Source organism: Dermacentor silvarum, chromosome 7 (assembly GCF_013339745.2).
Source record: "Dermacentor silvarum isolate Dsil-2018 chromosome 7, BIME_Dsil_1.4, whole genome shotgun sequence".
Classification (NCBI taxonomy): Eukaryota; Metazoa; Arthropoda; class Arachnida; order Ixodida; family Ixodidae; genus Dermacentor; species Dermacentor silvarum.
The window spans coordinates 16,707,390-16,726,036 of record NC_051160.1 but is presented as its reverse complement, the minus strand read 5'-3'; the positions used below and the strand labels follow the sequence as shown (position 1 = coordinate 16,726,036).

The 18,647-nt window shown below is 44.5% G+C and overlaps 1 protein-coding gene across 1 annotated transcript in view; it reads right to left on the bottom strand.

Annotated features, from left to right (window-relative positions):
• LOC119458604 (WD repeat and HMG-box DNA-binding protein 1-like) overlaps nucleotides 1-18,647 on the bottom strand; it is a 35,362-nt gene that overhangs the window by 1,353 nt on the left and 15,362 nt on the right. Inside the window, 11 exon segments of the mRNA XM_037720444.2 lie at nucleotides 1,868-2,134; nucleotides 3,731-3,807; nucleotides 6,270-6,394; nucleotides 7,559-7,740; nucleotides 10,347-10,463; nucleotides 11,763-11,877; nucleotides 11,936-11,997; nucleotides 14,575-14,658; nucleotides 14,660-14,678; nucleotides 15,330-15,444; nucleotides 16,800-16,965. Of these exon segments, the coding sequence (XP_037576372.1) occupies nucleotides 1,868-2,134; nucleotides 3,731-3,807; nucleotides 6,270-6,394; nucleotides 7,559-7,740; nucleotides 10,347-10,463; nucleotides 11,763-11,877; nucleotides 11,936-11,997; nucleotides 14,575-14,658; nucleotides 14,660-14,678; nucleotides 15,330-15,444; nucleotides 16,800-16,965 (1,329 nt within the window).

Genomic DNA, 18,647 nt, shown 5'->3' with positions numbered 1-18,647 from the left:
ATGGTGTCGACAACAGTTCTGCGTGTTGCCGATGCTGCTGCATGTCCAAGTTTATACAGCTGATAAAGTTAATATCATTACTCCGTATAGCTCTCTACAAGTTTGCTATCGCAATTGATGCTTCGCCTTTCAGGTGAAACTGCGACAACTTTTTCTATTTTCCCAAACAGTAGCACATTGTTGTGGACAGGTCCTACTGCTTGCTTTTACTTACCGTATTTTCCAGTGTATAAGACACATTTTTTTTTCTTAATTTTTCATCGGTGCAACTTATGTACGTTTTTTTTTTTTTTTTTTCCCCCCCGGAAAAACTGCCGTCAAAATCGGATTCGATGTTATAGCCATGCGAAGCACGCTGGGTTGACTTAATTGCTGCGGGTTCTATGCGCGCTATCAAGGTACTGGGTTCTTCTCGTGATCGAGTTCCCGAGCGCCGTGCGAGAAGGACGGAACAGCAACGCAAGTAGCGGCAGGCCGACCACGAGTCGACCGACCTCGAAGTCGTATCTGGAGATCGCTTTCAAGGTGCTATCAGTAGAAGCCGCACCCCTTCCCTCCTGCGCGATTCGACTCAGCGTTGCACGCTTTCACTCGCACATACGGCGCGTGGGGACGATGTTATCGCCCTTGGATTTTATACGGAACATCGTGGCAATCACGACGGCAGAAACAAGCCTGGAGTGTCATTGCTATCGAAATTATATAGGAAATAGGCACCCATACGCTAGCGCGTGACCTGCATTCATGGAGTGAAATGTCACTAATTTTTTTAATTGCTTACCAAACGAACAGGTGCATCTTCTAGACCGGTGCAACTTGTACTATACGTTTTTTTCCCCCCGGAAAAACAGCCGTTTTGAGGGGGTGTGACTTATAGACCGGAAAATACGGTATATGGAAACAAATGCAACAAGATTACAAGCAATCATACACTTGTCAAAATCCATGCAGTATGAGGATTTTGTATACTGTTGCATATAAGCTGACCTTATACATACAGTCTAAGGCATGCATGTCCAGGAAATGGGCTTGTATTGGGCTGCAGTCCAAGGTTTCTAGTTGATTTTCTAGCCAAAGAAGTAGGGGTGCCATACTGTTCGTGTGACCAACATCTAAACAAGGTCTGCAGTTAATGGGAAAGGGCATAGTGCGCATCTAGCAACAAAAATGCCTTGACAAGTTTAGCATTAAGAAGTTAGCACTCCTCTGTGAAGCAGAAGACAACCTCACAGTGCAGAAACTTTGGAACAACTACAGAGGTTGTGCAAGTTCCCTGCTTTTGTGGTGTGACCCACATATGAACAGATAAACACAGTGAGAGATAAAATAACTTCTAACACTCCTAGGGTTAACCTTGTACACATACACAACTACCAAAGAAAGAGGATGGCCACTTGCAGAAGCTTAAATGGTAAAGCACACCAGGCGTAATGCAGATTTTGGTTCAGCTCCCACTCGCAGCAAGTTGTCTTTTCGTCTGCTTTCACTTCCCTTTTCTTTACTACTATATTTCTACATTTGCATTAAATTTTCTCCTACACTTTCTCTGGCTTAACAAGGTTAAAACTAACGAAACATTGAGACCCTTGGCTCCCGTTATTCCCACACATCTAACAGTTTGTAACTCGTAGCAGTAAGCGCCTAAAAGTCGTATGGTGGAAACAGATCTGAACAGCAGTTCATCTTTCTCCAGCAGTGCGGCTTTAGTGCTGTCAACTTGGCAACATGCATCGACATTCTGAGCACACAGGGGCATGGTATTGGGACATCCTTTCAGCAGTGGTGCCCGTGTTCTGATCAGGCAGAATGTTGCCGTGACTTTGGTGCACGTAAGAAGTTAATCTGAAGTAATCAAAACCAAGCTCACCGCCCGCTCCTCTTGGGACAGAGCCCTGAAGCGTGCCACTGCCCGGCTGACAAGCTGGTCCTCTGCAAGGCCCGGCTCTTCCTCAAGCAGTGTGGCTCGGATTGATTCCATATACAGCTGCACGCCGGACTTGTTGGTGGCATTGGTGGCAGGGGCAGCCTCACTGCGGGCTCCAAACTTCAGTGTCAGCTGCCGACTGCTGGCCACCACGTCTCCTCGAGGCTTGCCACCATTAGCGGCACTTTCTCCCACTGGGCTCTCCTGCGACTGGATGGCAACAAAACATTCCAGCGATTACTTTACGCCTGCACAATGTGGTACCGAGGGTAGGAAGAGGCACTTGACGCTACAACATTTACCCCGCCACTGCAGTTCGTAATCACAGTAACTACGGCAAAGTGAAAGTATCACTGATGGGAATCTGCAAGTTTCTTCACTGCAACTGCTCTGAGTGGTTTGACGTATCAGCTATTACTAAAGGAACGTCCTCAAATGTGGCTGAGAAAGTAATGTGAGAGGTATAAAGGCAAGCACCACGCTATCATAGCCGTGGCTTTCTTTATCAAACCTGTGCTTTCCTTCCACATTAGCTGTAATGAGCACTAAATCACATTTACAGTTGAACCTGCAATGTTCTTGTGATAACTTGTGATGACAAAATACTACTATACACAGAGTGTCCCAGCTAACACACAAAGTTTAAAAATAAGCAAAGCCTTCCATGCGGATGAAACCATCTGTATTTTGTTAGCAGCAACCTGAACAAGCGTACAGTATTTTTTTGTGTTGTTCTTAATTAATTTGCAATGATTACCTTCTAACTATATTTACGGCAGATATGTCAATGCCAGGTTATGGAACGCATTCGAAAACATCAATTTCAATTGTTTTTGGCGTGTTATCACTTGTGCAGTGAAAGAATGCATGAAATATTTTAAAAAGCTGACCTGGGTATGGCTTGCACACCACAGGAGTGCCGCTCTCGGATACACAGTGAACAAACCAATTTCGTTTGTGCAATAGACTGTTTCAGTCATAAGTCTGACATGTTGCCTTTCTTCGAGGTGGTTGCTACATTCTTGTTTGGGTTGGCCTGACGTGGCATATAGATAGCATGCGCTGTGAGTTTTGATAACTTGGCTTTGGCAGTCTCCTTGCCATTGTCAGAAATGGCCTTGTGCGCAAACTGCCGTTTTGAGGGGGGGTGCGACTTATAGACCAGAAAATACGGTATTTCATGTCTAGCATACTTGGAAAGCACCTATCCAGCCACTTGAAAAATATGCACAGTGTGAAAAAACAATGAAGGACGGAACCTGCTACATGATGACATAATGAAAGCGAGAGCAAACACCCAACCATCTACCTTCCAACTTGTTTTGCTAATATTACATATTTTTCACATACATTTTAGACCTATTGTTTAAACTTGCAGTGCAGCTCCAATCAGAAATGTTTCAAGATCTATGCAACAAGCTTTAAATATCATTACGTATTTTCATCAGTGCTTTTTTTGCTTTTGACGCACTAACTTGTTGTGTGCAGTTGTGCGCACCAGGCAGTGCATCTGAAGGGGATATTCTGGCAATATTGGGGCAGATATCTTGAGAGCTGTGCTAGTATCAGGTCCTGATTAATACCCAGCTTCAGTTGAGCAATTTGAACACGTATCCAAAATGAATATAATTAGAAAATGTAATTACTGGAACTTTCTAAATCACCTGACCAGACATTGCAGTCAATCGTACAATGTGCACTCAAATAACTCGCATTACAAGGCAGCGTAGCACTACATGTCACAGGCAATGTCTAAAAACATACAATTTAGCACACGCATGCGTGTTATATTTTACAAAGGCTCACCTTGGTCACTTTGAACGGGTTGCCTCGGGTCACGGGTAGCTCTACTGTGGTGCGATGCTCGTCAGTAGGTAGCAACACTAACAAGAAAGAATAGGCATCACAACTTCGTAAATTGGCATGCGAGGCAGAAGACACACTATTCTGCGTCCTGTCCCAATCCCTACATCGGTAAGTGGTTGAATCAAAAGCACTTCCCAAGCACAAAGATTCAGATACACACTCTCATTCTCATGTTTAGACTTCACCATTTCCTTGCTCTCTAGTACTTGCGAACCATCACCAACTTGCTCACACTGCCATTCTCCTGAACTTCATTTCTCATTCCAAGGGTACCTTTTCTATTTTTTTCATAAAACATGCAATTCTGCTGTCCTGGTGTCTTTATTTTCTTATCGTTTATGTGCACAGTGGGAAATACAGTAGATGTCCGTTAATTTTGCTCCAGTTATATAGATATTTTGGTTAATTCGATCATGAGCGAAGGTCCCGCCCAGCACCCATGCATCTATGGGTCCAAACATTCATTATTGTGATTCCTAAATTTGGCCTTCACCAGGTAATTCAAACTTGACCAGTCAGCATACATGCGCGTGACCCCTATGGTGGCAGCATGTCTCAGCGGAGCTTAGTGGGCAGTGAATGCATTGAATGGCCGCTGTCTCCCGTCGAAAGCGCCTATTTTCAGTCTGCCCTAGGAAAATTTTCAAGCAATAACGGTAGCTCACAATATCTGATTACAGTATTTACTTGATTCTAACACCGGAGCTTTTTTTTCTTTTTTCAAGAAAAATTGGTCGAAATTAGCTTGTTCAATTTATGCAAAACTAAAACTGCATCTACGATGTTCGTATGCTTACCGCGTAACACGGTTGTATTGTAGCGAAGCTGACTTGAGAAACCAGCCGCCATTGTGCAATATGTATTAGACTCTTGCCCATTTTTCTTGCTAAAACATCGGGTGCACATTAGATTTCTGCTTTGTTTAGCAGCTTTATTGTCACTTCTACATTAGCCTTCTATGATGAACACACAGAAAGCAGGGCACGCATTTGATTTGGGTGTGTGTTTGAATTGGGCAAATACTGCCAAAGATTCAGCAGAGTTTTGTTTAATTCTACCCGCCAGATAATTCGATAATTTCATCAGTCCGGTCCGAATTAAAGGAAGTCGACTGTAATAGCTTGGCCAGTTTGCCTTCCTTAAGGAAGAAACACTATTGTTACAGATGAGCTTCTTCAAAGCACTACAGAGAACATTAAGATTGCTACAGAAGCTGACAGGATGGTCAGTGTGCTACATACATCAAAATCTGGAGTTTGCATTGTGATGCAAAGGATATGGTATCCTCTTGCACTCTTCACACAGAACTGAGTACTGCTCACATGTTTTAGAGCACGAAACAATGGACAAAAGACGTCACAAGTGCTGGCTTCAAGCTAAAATGTAGAAAAAAAAATGCAGGCTAATATATATCATGACGACAAAGAAATTTGTTAAAAGAGTATGCGGGCTCGTATATATCATGACGACAAAAAAATTTGTTAAAGGAGACTGAAAATACAGATCGCAAGACACATTCAAAGCATAACAAAATGCACAAATAACCTTTAATCAGTAAAGGCTGCCAAGAAAATACGGCATCTTTCTATTGTACTGGCATAGCCATATCTACAGATGTATTATATAGCAGAGGTACTTCTCTTTGTTAGCTGCTCCCTGTGTTGGAACAGTAGCCATGATTGTCAAACACTGGTTTGTGCTTGCATATGCCACCAGACTTGCGCACTCCCTGCTCTATAAATATGCCTTGCAATCGATAGGCCCATCAAAGCATGTGTCAGGTGGCCACAATCTGGCTGTGTGGTTTGCCACACAAATCTCTGCACCACGTGCGATTTTAGTGCGATTTATCTGCATTCCTTATAGTACGGAAAAGTTTACATGGGCCAGGCTGCATTGTCAACATGTGTCAGAGGCACCTGTCCATACGCTGTTGAATGTGCAAGTGCAAAACATAGTTTTATGATGCAAGGCTGCTATTCCAATGTAGAGCAGGAGAGGTTCCACAGCCACATCCGCTGTAGAATGGCTGACGTCTATGTAAGCCAAGCATCAATAGCCTTGTAAAATCGTAATACGAGTCCAAATTCATAAACTTTATTAAAAATTATACAGAGTTGGCATTATACTAGTGCTTTTCACATTTTCAAGGTGTATTTCTGCCGCACAGAAATTGAGCTCGTCTCCCTCTAGTGGTATTTCTGCAGTGTCATTCCCCTTTCCTCAGTTCCCTCTCCTCACTTGTGTACATGTATTGGCGTGGACAAAACAAATCTTAAGTTGCAAGTCAGCATTGTGTTCTCCTGTTTGAGTGCAGTGTTTCTATTCTAATTCACTCTTCTGCTGAAGAATCAGTCTTAATAGTTGATGGAGACAGAAAATGTTTGCTCAACATGCCTGCCTTTCATCGAAAGTGTAAGACATGGTACATCACAATCTTCCATATCGCATCTTGAGGTTGAAATAAGAGGTAACCCACCTTCCTTGCATGTGACGTCAGCTGGCCTTTTCCTGGAGAGCTGCAGAGGCTTGGGCTTTATCACCACTTCTTCAGCTTGGTCAGGGTCACGCTTGCGCATAGATGGAACAGCTTGGAAGTCCTGCCTGGTTTTGCCAAGATACATTACCAAACATGAATTACATTCACTGCAGCTTTACTTCTTCATATGTTAGTAGCAAGCTTGCAAACTCTTGCAGTAACTAAAGGCCCATACTTCAAACACCATTAATTTTTGGGCTAATTTGAACCTTAACCTGCAGCCATTGTCTCGCATAGGTAGGACTATATGTAAAAAACAACTTCCAAAGCAGCGCGAAGGGGGGGGGGGGGGGGGGGGGGGGGGGGGCTACGAGAGACACCTAGTGGTGGTACTCTGTACTAATTTTGACCAACTGTGAATCCAAAACATCCACCAAAAGCTTTGTATCTACAGAAGCATTTCTGCATTTTGCCCCCACTGGAATGCAGCCATAACAGCTGCAAATCGAACCTGCAACTGCGCACTCAGCAATAGAATGTCATAGTTACTGAACTAATGCAGCAAGTAACTTGTTAATTTCAATGTAAATGAACTTCGGCAGCAGTGCACTAAAGAGCTCAGGCACGGCACGGCGTTGTCAATGAAGAACACAGCCAGATCACATGAGTACTCACTTAATCATCAGTTTATTCTTTATTTTTTGTCAGCAGAAGCGCTTGACACTTTGACAATGGAAAAAGAAATTAAGCCTCAATGCGCAAACAAAGCAAGCAAGACACGCTCCACTATGCAGTCGACTTTGCTCGCCACCAGGTTGAATCACAGTGCCACCCTATTATCCTGAAAGCTAACCAAAAATGACCGAATTCTTTACAGAATTCTTCATGAAAAACTGTGTAGACAATACTTGAAGTATTAACAAAATTTCAGCCGATTAATTGCAAAAGTGAACCCTAACAACACTATACAAGAAAAGAAATAAAATGCATCGCCGACGATAAAATGAAACTTGCAAGAAAATAAAAAGTATCTTCGATGAGCTGAGCGCTTCATTAATCGTTTTGACCAGAAACACGCAGATGAATACAGCTTGTCAATGGCACGGAAGGGGTCAATAACTCGAGCACAACAGGCCTATATTTACGGTTGTGGTCACATCACAAATATGAGCCCAGAGATCATTACCATGTTAGATGAGCTGCCGCTAGGAGGAAACACCTACGCACTAGTAGTTCTTGGACGATGCTCATATGTAGTGAAGTCTATAATAGATTGCCCCCAGGCTTACCGAGCAGCAGGAGCAGTTTCAAACTGAGGTTCTTGTTCGAGCAGAAGGCGCTCAACCCGCTGCGCCAGCACCAGCCGTCGGCTCTTGGAGGCATACTCCACTGCTCCCTGGATCAGTCGCTCAGAGTCCATGAGACGTGCCACGTCCAGCGCACGCACCTCTCGCTCGGCCTTGGCTGCCAGCTGCACGTAGTCAGCGAAAAATTGTGGATAAAAAATCACAATGCTGTATTGGCATAGATAAAGGCAAGGATGGAAGTTTGATGGCCCAGAAAATAAAGACATTAAAACTGATTGATTAACCAACTTATTGTGCTGAAAGGCCAGCTTAGGACAGATTGACTGACCCAACTACGGGCTTAAACACCAACTATAACACAATTTCACTTTGGTGAAATTTGTTACAAATGATTAGTATATACAGTACACTTCCGTTAATTCGATCCCGACCCAAGTTTGCGGCCAGTGCCCATGCATTGCTATGGGCCCAAACTTTCGTTGTTTCGATCCTAAAATTGCCCTTCATCGGATCATTCGAACTTAACCAGTCAGCATGCATGCACCTGACTCCTGTAGCGACAACTTTGGTGGCAGCTTCTGTCTCGGCAGAGCTTAGTGGACAGTGAATGCCGGAACACATTGTCTTGTCGAAAACACCTATTTGTGTTTGTCGAAAGCACGGGGCAACTGGACACGAAACCAAGAATGCCTTTGCAACGGTCATATGCTTTACTGCATAACACGAATGTATTGCGGCGGTGCCGACCTTAAAAACCTTGTGGCGAAGCTAACTTTAAAAAACAGGCCTGCATTGTGCAACAATTTTGCTTGCAAAAAATCAGGTTGCGTGTTAGATTTCTACTTAGTTTAGGAGATTTAATCCTATTCCTACATTAGTTTTACACTTTGAACACATAGAAAGTGGGCGCGCAATTGGTTCAGGGGCGTGTTAGAATAGGGCAAATACTGCCAAATTAATCAGCTGTATGTTTTAGCATTCTTTCTGCACCGTTTAATTCGACCCGCTGGATAATCCGATCAATTACGTCGATCCCGTCAGGTCAAGGTCGAATTAACAGAAGTATTGACTATTGAAGCATTTTTGGCCAAGCTGCAGAGCTGGTAACTGTCTAACATTCTTATTAGCAATCTTTAACTAGTACTTACACATGTGCACCTGGTGATTATCGGACATGACTCATATCCGAGCACACGACCTCCAAGATGCTGAGCATGCAGAAGATGCCACCTAATCTCCGAGGTCATGCCAAGGAGCTGCGCTATTTCACAACATTCTAGGTTCCGCATCATTTCCAGCGAAGAATAATGGCATCATTCTTTTTTTCAATTTCAATATAAAAATGTATTTTTGCTAGCTTTTTGATGCAGCATCCTACTCATATTTCACTCGTATAACCTTGAGATGAGGTTGCTCTATATAATATTTACAATCTATAAAACTAGGGCTATTTAAGGCGCAGCTCCTAGGTGCTCGTTCCTGGGTTGAGCGTCGGCGTCCCTTGGCGTAACTGCGTGAATGTGCTCGTGCCACTGCTTGTGCATTCGTCGTCTTCTACCACAGCTGGCTTGTCGGCGTCCCTCCACGTAACCGCGCGAACGCGCTCATGCCACTGCTTGTGCATTCGTCGTCGTCTCCTTCCACAGCTGGCTTCGATGCCACTCATCATGCCAGCGTTCCCATACTGCCCTCCCTCTGCAAAGGCGCTGACGGCACTGGCCCACTGCCAGTCGGTGCGGTGACTTCGATCTCAAATTGTTTGCTTCGATATATCGTGAAATGAAAAGACGTATCGAGCTGCACTCAAATTTCGCATTAGGGAGTATCGTAATCGTCTGACACTTTTTTTTAACTGTTCAAGGTTTCCGTGCAGTTGGCCTTTAACATCCTAACAGAGACTAAGGGAGATGCAGTAGTGTACGGCTCCCGATTAATTAAGAACATCTGGAGTCCTTTAATGCACGCTCAAAGCATGGTCCATGAGTGTTTTTGCGCCCCACCGGAATGCAGATGCAGCGGCCAAGAATTGAATCCACAATTTCATGCTGAGCAGCAGAACACCAAAGCCACTGAGCTGCTGCAGTAGGTTAAGATATTACAACTCCAACTAAAGGTACGTAATGACACAGCAGCCTCAGGCCCAAATCAGGTGTCCGGTACATGTAACGAGCAATCTGACGAGGAGATACGCGAACCACCTGCACCTACATGTATTCAGGGCATAGTTATGAACCTAAAATGAAATACGTTCACAAGCCTGAAAATGCCACAAAAAATGGGGGTTATATTCATGTAATTACAATGTCTGCATTGGAGATCCTCAGAGAAAGGAAAGGAGACCCGCTAGTCAGGGACTGTACTAGGACCTCTTGTTTACGGAGATCAGGCCCAGTCAAATTTCGTATACAGTACCAGAAGCACCAAGAAACACTTATAATAAGCAGTTAAAAATCACCACAGTTCGATCGAACACACACAACATAGTGATAGCAATAGCTATTGCAATATCCCATTTCTTCACACCAGTTTCTTCTTCAGAGCACCTTACAAATACACATAAAATGGTTTGGTGCAATGCTGCCGTCTATAAACACCTTCGTTACAACATTGTGGTATGAAAAGCTGCACACAAAACTGACACATTGCACAGCATTGCAACTACAGTTCAAAACCACCAACAGACAAATAAACAAAGCTGAAAATTGAATTCACTAAGTAAAGCCTGTATCCAAAGCAGTTAAAATTAATGCAAGTAAGGGCTAATGCGCACCGCAAACAGTTTGAGCAGCAGCAGCTGCCTCCGGTTGCAGACGTCAGCCAGCTGACGGCCCTCCTCGCCCACACGTCGCAGGGCATCCTCCAGGCACCAGGCACGCCACAGCTCCTCCTGTCAACAAGAATGCCTAGCTGCTGCAACTTAGGCCGAAGATGTGCACATGCACTCTTTTGTTCTAACTGTACCAAACCTCAGCGTGTCTACTCTACGATGTTGGCATTTCCAAATGCCTCGATTTTTCCAGGTTTTCTCCGGCTGTTTTTATGAAAATTCCTTGGGAGTCTCTGACACTGGTGGGTTAGGTGCAGCGCAAAAAAAATGTTGGTTTATAGCTTGCCAAGTTTTTGCCAGCCAATAATATTGAACTAGTACTACCAGTAAGACACCTGTTCTTTGGAATGCACTGTCAGATTCGACTCGGTCATGTTTTTCATGTATGTTCCAACCACCCAGCTAGGCTCACATATCATACTTATACTACATACATTACACTTATACATCATACTAGGCATGACAGCATACTTAAAAGGGGCTCATTTAAGCACAGGATACCTTGTGCAGCTGGTGGTGCTGCACTGCCCATACTCAAATCCATTACACTGTTTTAACTAATATTACTGTGCTGCACCAGGCAGCTGAAGCACGCATGCATGACATGAGCACAAGCAAAAGCTGTAACCTGAACCATTAACTTTCAAGATTTTTCTCAATGTGTGCTAGTTAGTTAAACTATCAGAAGTAAACGAGATGAAAACTATTTATAGGAAGGTGCAACTTATCGAGTGTGTTCACCCTGGAAATGTGAGGCACACTTCTATTCTCTTTACAAGATTCTTAAAAGGGAGATCATAGAGAAAAACAATCTGAGCTGTATTAATGAATTGCTCTACCACAATACCAAGAAAGCCACTCAGAGTCGAGGTCAGCCAAAGAAGACGTGAAGAACAAAAGACAGGCAGTGACACTGCTAGAACCAGCTTTTTGTGACGTCAGATTCTGACCACACCTGCTTGGGCTTAGTTAATTTTTTGAGCGGCAAGATGGACTACATTGTGTTCTGAAAGAGCCAAAGACTTAACATACTACATTTTAAGCACTTCTACTGATACATGACGACCAGAACACAAAACAAAAGTGTCAAAAACACTTTGAAATCCGTGACTGTCACACTGATGAACTGGCACTGGGGTGTTGGTGCGAAATTAAGTTTCTCTTCTAATAATCAACTTCTTACCGCGAAATTAACGAAAATTGAGTCTCGAGAGATTGCTTTATAAGCCTAACCCGATTTAGTGTTTCTCTGAAGTGTCCCTTTAAAATAAGGGGCTACACGCTGTCCTGTACAACAAAGTAATCAAATGCAAGCATGGGGCCTCTGGTCTAGAAGAGCACACTGGAAAAGTGGAGCACCTCCAGTCGTCCCTTCTCGGAGTCCGTGCCCAGGAAGGGCAGGCTGAAGTCCAGCACGACCATGACGGGTCGCGGCAAAGTGGGCGGGTAGCGTGAACCCTTGCACATCAAGGCCCTGCAAGAAAGATGAGCACGACTGAGGCCCAACCGTCGTGACAAGGCTCGGGACTTACCGAACTTGCTGGCGCGTCTCACTCACACCCAGCACAAAGTAGTGGTCCGACTGGCTCTTCACCTGCACAGCAAAGAATAACAGGGCCATCAAGATAGAAGGAAACACAGTGGTCTCTCCGATGCATCACTTGCATTCGTAATCCATTCCAAGAGCACACACAAACAATGAAGACACGGTAATGCCTGGAATTATTTTGATGGCTAAGGGTCGTCTAACTCGCAGCAGAAATCTTGGCACATGAGTGTTCTTGCATTATATATGCATCAGAATTAAGACAATAGTTTATACAAGTTCCATCCTAGTCCAGGACAAGCTCAGCACTTCGTGCACGAAGCTCGCACCCCCCATTTACACTGTTGTGAACTCATTCTGCGCAGGTGGAACAAGAAACAAAAGCATACCTCGTGGACTACATCACACAGACAAATCAGAGGTTTAACGCATCTTGTCACAAAGCTGGTGACTAAGTCAGAGGTAATCACAGTATACAGTTGAGCCTTGCTGATACGATCCTGTTTCATACGATCACGGTGTCAACGTTTGTGATCGAGAACACCGAAAACGACCCAATACAGTTACGTTTCTTTCTTACTGGTTAATACGTTCCCGGAAAACACGATCTTTCGGCACCAACGTTCAGTACACTGCCAAACTGCAAACGTACGATATGTTTTCCAGCAGCTAGATCCTATCTAAACAAGGAAAGGCGCGAGGCTCACGCAATTGACAACAGTAGCCACTCGCTGCAGCTGCTTCACCGCAGTACTCACCTGCTCGTGTCACATGAAAATGCCGGTGCATGCTCAGTTTCCTATTCTGGTACCAGTGAATCTCGTGGGTCATCGCACGCCATATTTGTAGCTTCGTGCTTTGCTGCCAACCCTATCACGATAACCATCTGCACCTATCTGTTTCACAATGCGTGTGGCATAGGAATTGTACCGCACGCGTTTAATAGGCGATAACTCAAGCGCACCAACCAGCTTGATTTCATTTTGGTTTCCTGTCACGGCTTTAAAGCACTATGCAATAGGAAAACAACAAAGCATGTCTCGGGTCGCTCTAGCCCCACCAGCTTGACGCGTGTTGCAGGCCCGTAACCAGGGGGGGGGGGGGGGCTTAAACTTAAAGATGTACTGACGTGAAAATTTTTTGTCCCGCTTTTTTTTTTTTGTGCTTCCTTAACCCTTTCACTGCCGGGTTTTTTTCTGACTGCTCCTAACCCCCTGCCGGGTATTTTTTTCATGTTGGTTCAGTGGAAATTTCATGCTAGTAATGCACCATGATACTCCACAGGTCATGTACAGATATTCATCAGCAGTTCTTGAATTTCTTCGTCCGTCAAAGCGCGGACGCACGTGTCGAGTAGACTCGCCATGGCTGCTGCGCTCTGCCAAGACGAAGCGACGCGGGTGTAAACACGTGCGCTCCGATCTGTTGTCTAAAATTTAATTTACAATTTCTATGTGTTTAGGTGACCTCTCCATAGATGGCGGGACATGAACGCAATTTTTTTTTGCACGAGTTGTCTCGGGAGTGGCAGGGAGTGAGTTTAAAAAGCAACACGAGTATACTCGAGAGTAGCAGGGGGTGCGCATGGGTGGTTTCATGAGTGATCTCGGTAGTGGCAGTTAAAGGGTTAAGTAGCTGTCGACTTCCTAATCATGGTACAAAGCCTCAACTTCTCGAGAGAGAAACAATTAACCATAGCACCTTTCATACGACTCGTCCAAAATATGTGTCAAACACCAACCCAGCTTTTGACACGAAAAGAGAGACTCAACGTGTTACTGAAAGCAGAGGTGGAGGTCACATGGTATCACAAACAACTTAGGAGCCTGCCAGTCGATCCCATGCAGTGGTTGAAAAGCATGCAATGACCATGTCGCCGAAAGCTGCCAAATTGGCCCTCCCAACTGTTCGCTTCTCTTGGAAATGCAGAGGGACACACTCTTGTCCTTTCGCATGCTGAATGGACTTGGCTTTTGGCAGCACAGACATAGCAGTGTGTGTACGCTTCGGTGGTATAAATTTAACCCTTTAAGGACAATAAAGAAGTGAAAAGTTTGTGTCAGAAAGGCAAAGTTTATCAGAAACAAATATTTTTTAAAACTAATCAAGATGGGCTTCAGTGCACACAGGTTAGCATCACTTTTTGTGTTTGCTTTTCTTATCTACAAGTTTCAACAGAACACACTGTAACGCAAAATCGCTCCTGACTCGAAGAAGTTCAGCTCTCTGAATTCCGCCAAGCTTTCTTTCTTTTTCAACACGACTCGAAGAGTTCATCCATCCCACGTAGGATGCCCTTTTCGAAGTAGACGGCTGGTGACACAATAACAAAAAAGTCTATGTTCACAACTTCCCACTTCGACAGGCTCCTTATGCCACCTGGTGTTGTTTATAGCCGCAGAAAAACGAACAAGCTAAAATGCTCTTGAGAGCTGCATAAGTTACAAAACAGCGATGGATAAGTTGGGCTCGTGGTTCAGCTTTTTTGCATATAAACACTTGACGAGCTCAACTCGTCTTCCATCCGGAAATGGTTAAGAGCTGACCGTACTTGAGTTTCTACAGCCAGTGTAGATAACTTCAGCCGAAAGTGAAGGGTCCAACATGACTAACATGGGTACTCACATTGTCTCTGGTGTTGCAAACAGGATTCCAGCCATAAGAGGAGCCAAGGATGGAGAGGACACCATCAGAGTCGACAGTACACAAGTGAGCCCTCGTCTGTGTACCTGCACAACATGGCAAACATCTGTTGTCAAGTCTAGCAATAGAACAGAGCAGCAAGAAACTTCTTGAATGCATTTTGGAAACTTACAGAGGAAAATTTATTATGCCCCATGTATGAAATGACGCTGACTATACTGCACAAGGCACCTCCATGTTTGACGAGCATCTTGAATGCTTCGTTTCAAGTTTCTCATGCCGAGTTTTTAAAAATTTTGCTATCAGAATACTTATTTTGAGCTGCTGAGCAAACAAATATACTCGCTTCACTGTAGCTGATGTCTCAAATTTTGCATTTTCCGTTTCATTACAGGAGCAGAATACTCACTGAAATAAAGCATAGCCAACAACACTTTAAGTTTAATTGATCATATCGTACAATTTGCGATATTCGAGTTCATTTTATCGGCATTCTAGTATAGCTTTTTATAGTAGAATGACGTTCCCTCCATAGCCATTTTACAGTATGCGAATCCCGGAAGCAAAACACTATCCCAAGAAATTTCTGGAAAACAATTTTATGAGAAGAACTTTTGTTTTGGTTTAGAGAAGCTTTCTTTTGTTAGGCTATGCCCAAATGGCTGACAGGAATATACTACTACCTATCTAAAAACTGTTAGCCAAGTTGCGAGTGCCAACACTGCAGTCACACACACCCTGCCCAGGCAAGCCGTTGCCTCTCAGCCAGGGGCACAGGGATAGGAGGCTCAAGGACACCAGCACCTACATTGTACTGCACCACGGCAAGTGCCTGCCACTCTGCTGTGACGCCTGCACACAAACACATACATAGCATCACCACTACAGATGCATTTCACTGTTTATTAATTCAAATCATGCGGAAAACGTGCACCGTAGCCTCCATGCACAGTAGCCATTACATGTTTCAAACAAATGGATGGTCATCATGGCATTTTGTAAAAGTGAAACAGGCCACACAAAGAAGGTCTGCAAATTTCATGGCCTGTCAGCAGCTTGCCATGTCAGTACATGGCATGGGAACAACAATATATTACACATGTAGACTTTGCCCCATCACTAATATGCAACTGTGCAAATGGTGTGATTACATGGGATCAGCTTATTGGCTTCCAGTCTGTGGATGATAAAAGCCAAGCCACTGGCCCAAACATGCATGAATATCCAAAATGTGCGATGTCAAGCTGCTCTTGCTGATGGATCTTTCGGACACAAAAAGGACCACACGCGGAGCTGAATTCTGCTGCTACGGCCGTAAATTTAGTCCACGGATTGATTTTGTCCATGCCAGTGAAGTCTACTGGTATGAACATAGACGGCAAACTTCCTGTGAGAGCTTGTCACCAGCTGCTCTGCTGGACGTCAGCAACTTTTCATCACACCCATAGCTTCCCAGGCCTCCAGGCCAAACCAGTGCCATTTTATCAGGAATCTGCAACCAGTTGCAGTTTGGCGTAGAGTTGACATAGCGGCAACTCTTTTCATGACTACCTTGTTTTCAGTATTGTTCAAGCCAATCATCTTCCAAAAAGTGGCGGCACACCATGCGACATCTGAAATCTTAGTTGCCTTTCTACATTGCTTCTGGGGTAGCTGGCAGTGCCAGGGATAAGTCGAAATAATCGCATGGGTCCGAAAAATTGGTCTGCAACAGTATTTGACATTTTTACTATCAATCATTTTGAGCCACATGCAAACAAAACTTTTGTTCGCTATAACTAATAAAGTATCGGATCCCACATTTGGTTTTGTATTTGTAGCAGAATAGTACTTGTTGACATAAAGCGCAACACACCGATTTTTTAATTTATCCTTTGTTATATGCGATAATTCATTACATCTGTGTTCATTATATCAAGATTTAACTATATAAGCGTGCATTACGATATACTGTATCGTTACAAGAGAGTTAGCAACATAATCCATGATCATGGTATATATTATGGGAAATTTGTTTTTACATTTTTTGCACCATATCTGTAACTGCCATGCCAAACCAGTATACAATGTCTTTGTACGATGTCAAGAAATGGGCCAGAACCACATCAAGCTGCCACGTAGAAGCTTTTAGATTTGGTCCTGGCATCAATTTTTTTCCTTGGAAGCACGAGCACTAAATAAAGTCATATGATGTGAAAGGTGCTCACCGGCCCCCTGGTGGAAGATCAAGGCAAGCGAGCGGCCGGAAGCAACAAGTGCAACCACTGGTCCTGGTGCACGCCACACGGCCTTCTGCAGGCCACTCAACGTCCAGAGACGCACCAGACCCGAGCTACAGCATGCGGCCACCCAGTCATCGCCAACCGCCACTGCCTGTGCAACCATGCAGCGTCCTTCAGAGCTGGGGCCATGACTAATCAAACTGTTTGCAATGCACAGCCCAAACCCAGCACACTAGACATAACGAAAAGCTTTTGTCTGTCAGTGTACCGTCCCTGATGGGGGGCACACCATCAGGGGTGGTACCCGTTCGCACTTTCCACAAAATTTTTGCCTTGAGGCTTCTCTGTAGCTCCACTATCACAACAAAAATTTCTTATTCAATGCAAACGTATCACTGCTGTTGGTCTTTAATGTCACTCCCCTTTTCCTGGTATACAGAGGTGCACACATGGAAAAAGGAAGGAGGCACTGGAACGAATATTGTGTAAAAGAAGCACCTGATTAATGTGACATAGGCAGGAAGAACAGAAAAATTTATTCTACACTTCTTCACTACTGATTCTACACTTCACTTCACAAAACTGACATGGAATACAGCGGCACACATGGCAGTAGAGCAGACGATTCATTCGGCTTTCCCCAATGCGTACTTGCAAGCTTGTACAAGTATCTGCCACTGAGCGAGAACCGCTCCACTTCACTGAAACGTGGTGGCTGCTGCCATGTGGTGCTGATCATCCTATGCTATTTGTGTGCAGTGCATCGTCCACTAAGTGCACGCAGTCATTGTGCTGGGATGCTTGTAGCATCATATGCATGCGTGTTTCCCAGCAAATCTGCACTGGCATTTTACGGGAGCATCTGTGCAGGGTGCTTTCTTTGTGCCTGAGCCACTCCTGGCCATACACAGGTGCACGGCCAGAAGCGTATTAGCGCGATAGTGTTAAGGGCCCCGTGTCGCAGAAAATCCGGCGTCGGCGCCGACGTGGATGTCGGCGTCCGTGGCGTAGAAAATCATCCTCAGCCACCCCGACCGCCCAGGCCCTCCGCGTGGCGCAAGGTGTTAGCGAAGGAGAAAATCATCCCGAACCACCCTGACCGCGCATGCCCTCCATGTGGTGCAGGGTTTTGGTGAACAAAAATTGAATTTCTCACAGTGAAATCCGTCAGAAAAACGGTAAAGTACAACTTAACCACATCCTACACACATGGTGGCGTCGGACTGTAATTTGAATGTACGAGAAAACATAATTCTGTTACGAGGAAACTCAAACACAAGCCCTCTATTCCAGCATTTCTACCACACCGACAGGGAGCGCTCGGGTAATTTACTTGCGAAAATGATATCCAGATGGCGCTCACATCCTCGGCAGGTCAAATTGGGACTTCGCCTGTCAAATGTGTTTTGGATACGCGCACGCGTGTCGGGGCAATGGCAAACAATTAATAAAATAATAAAAAAAGGTGCTAGGGCCTTCACATTTTAATATAAGATCACTTATTTTGCCCCTGGAGAAACATCTTCCCAGCAATGCATTTCTGTTTAAAAGTGAAGCCGGCTTTAAGGGGGTCGGTCTAAGCTTGGTTTTTGTAAGCTGGCTTTTCTACGTTCTGTGTAGCGGTGAAGCCCATTGAAAGAAAAATGTGATGCGAATGAAGCCCGATAACGCTTTCGCGTTCCACTCTTAAAGGCGAAGCTCAAGCATCCTCCAATTTTTCTCGTTGAGTCAACGTGGCAACAATGGGCTGCTTTCGTTTCTGCAAGTGACACGCAAATTTAAGCAGTCCCACTCATAGAGGAGGTAGAAAACTATGGCGCATTTGTGTTATCG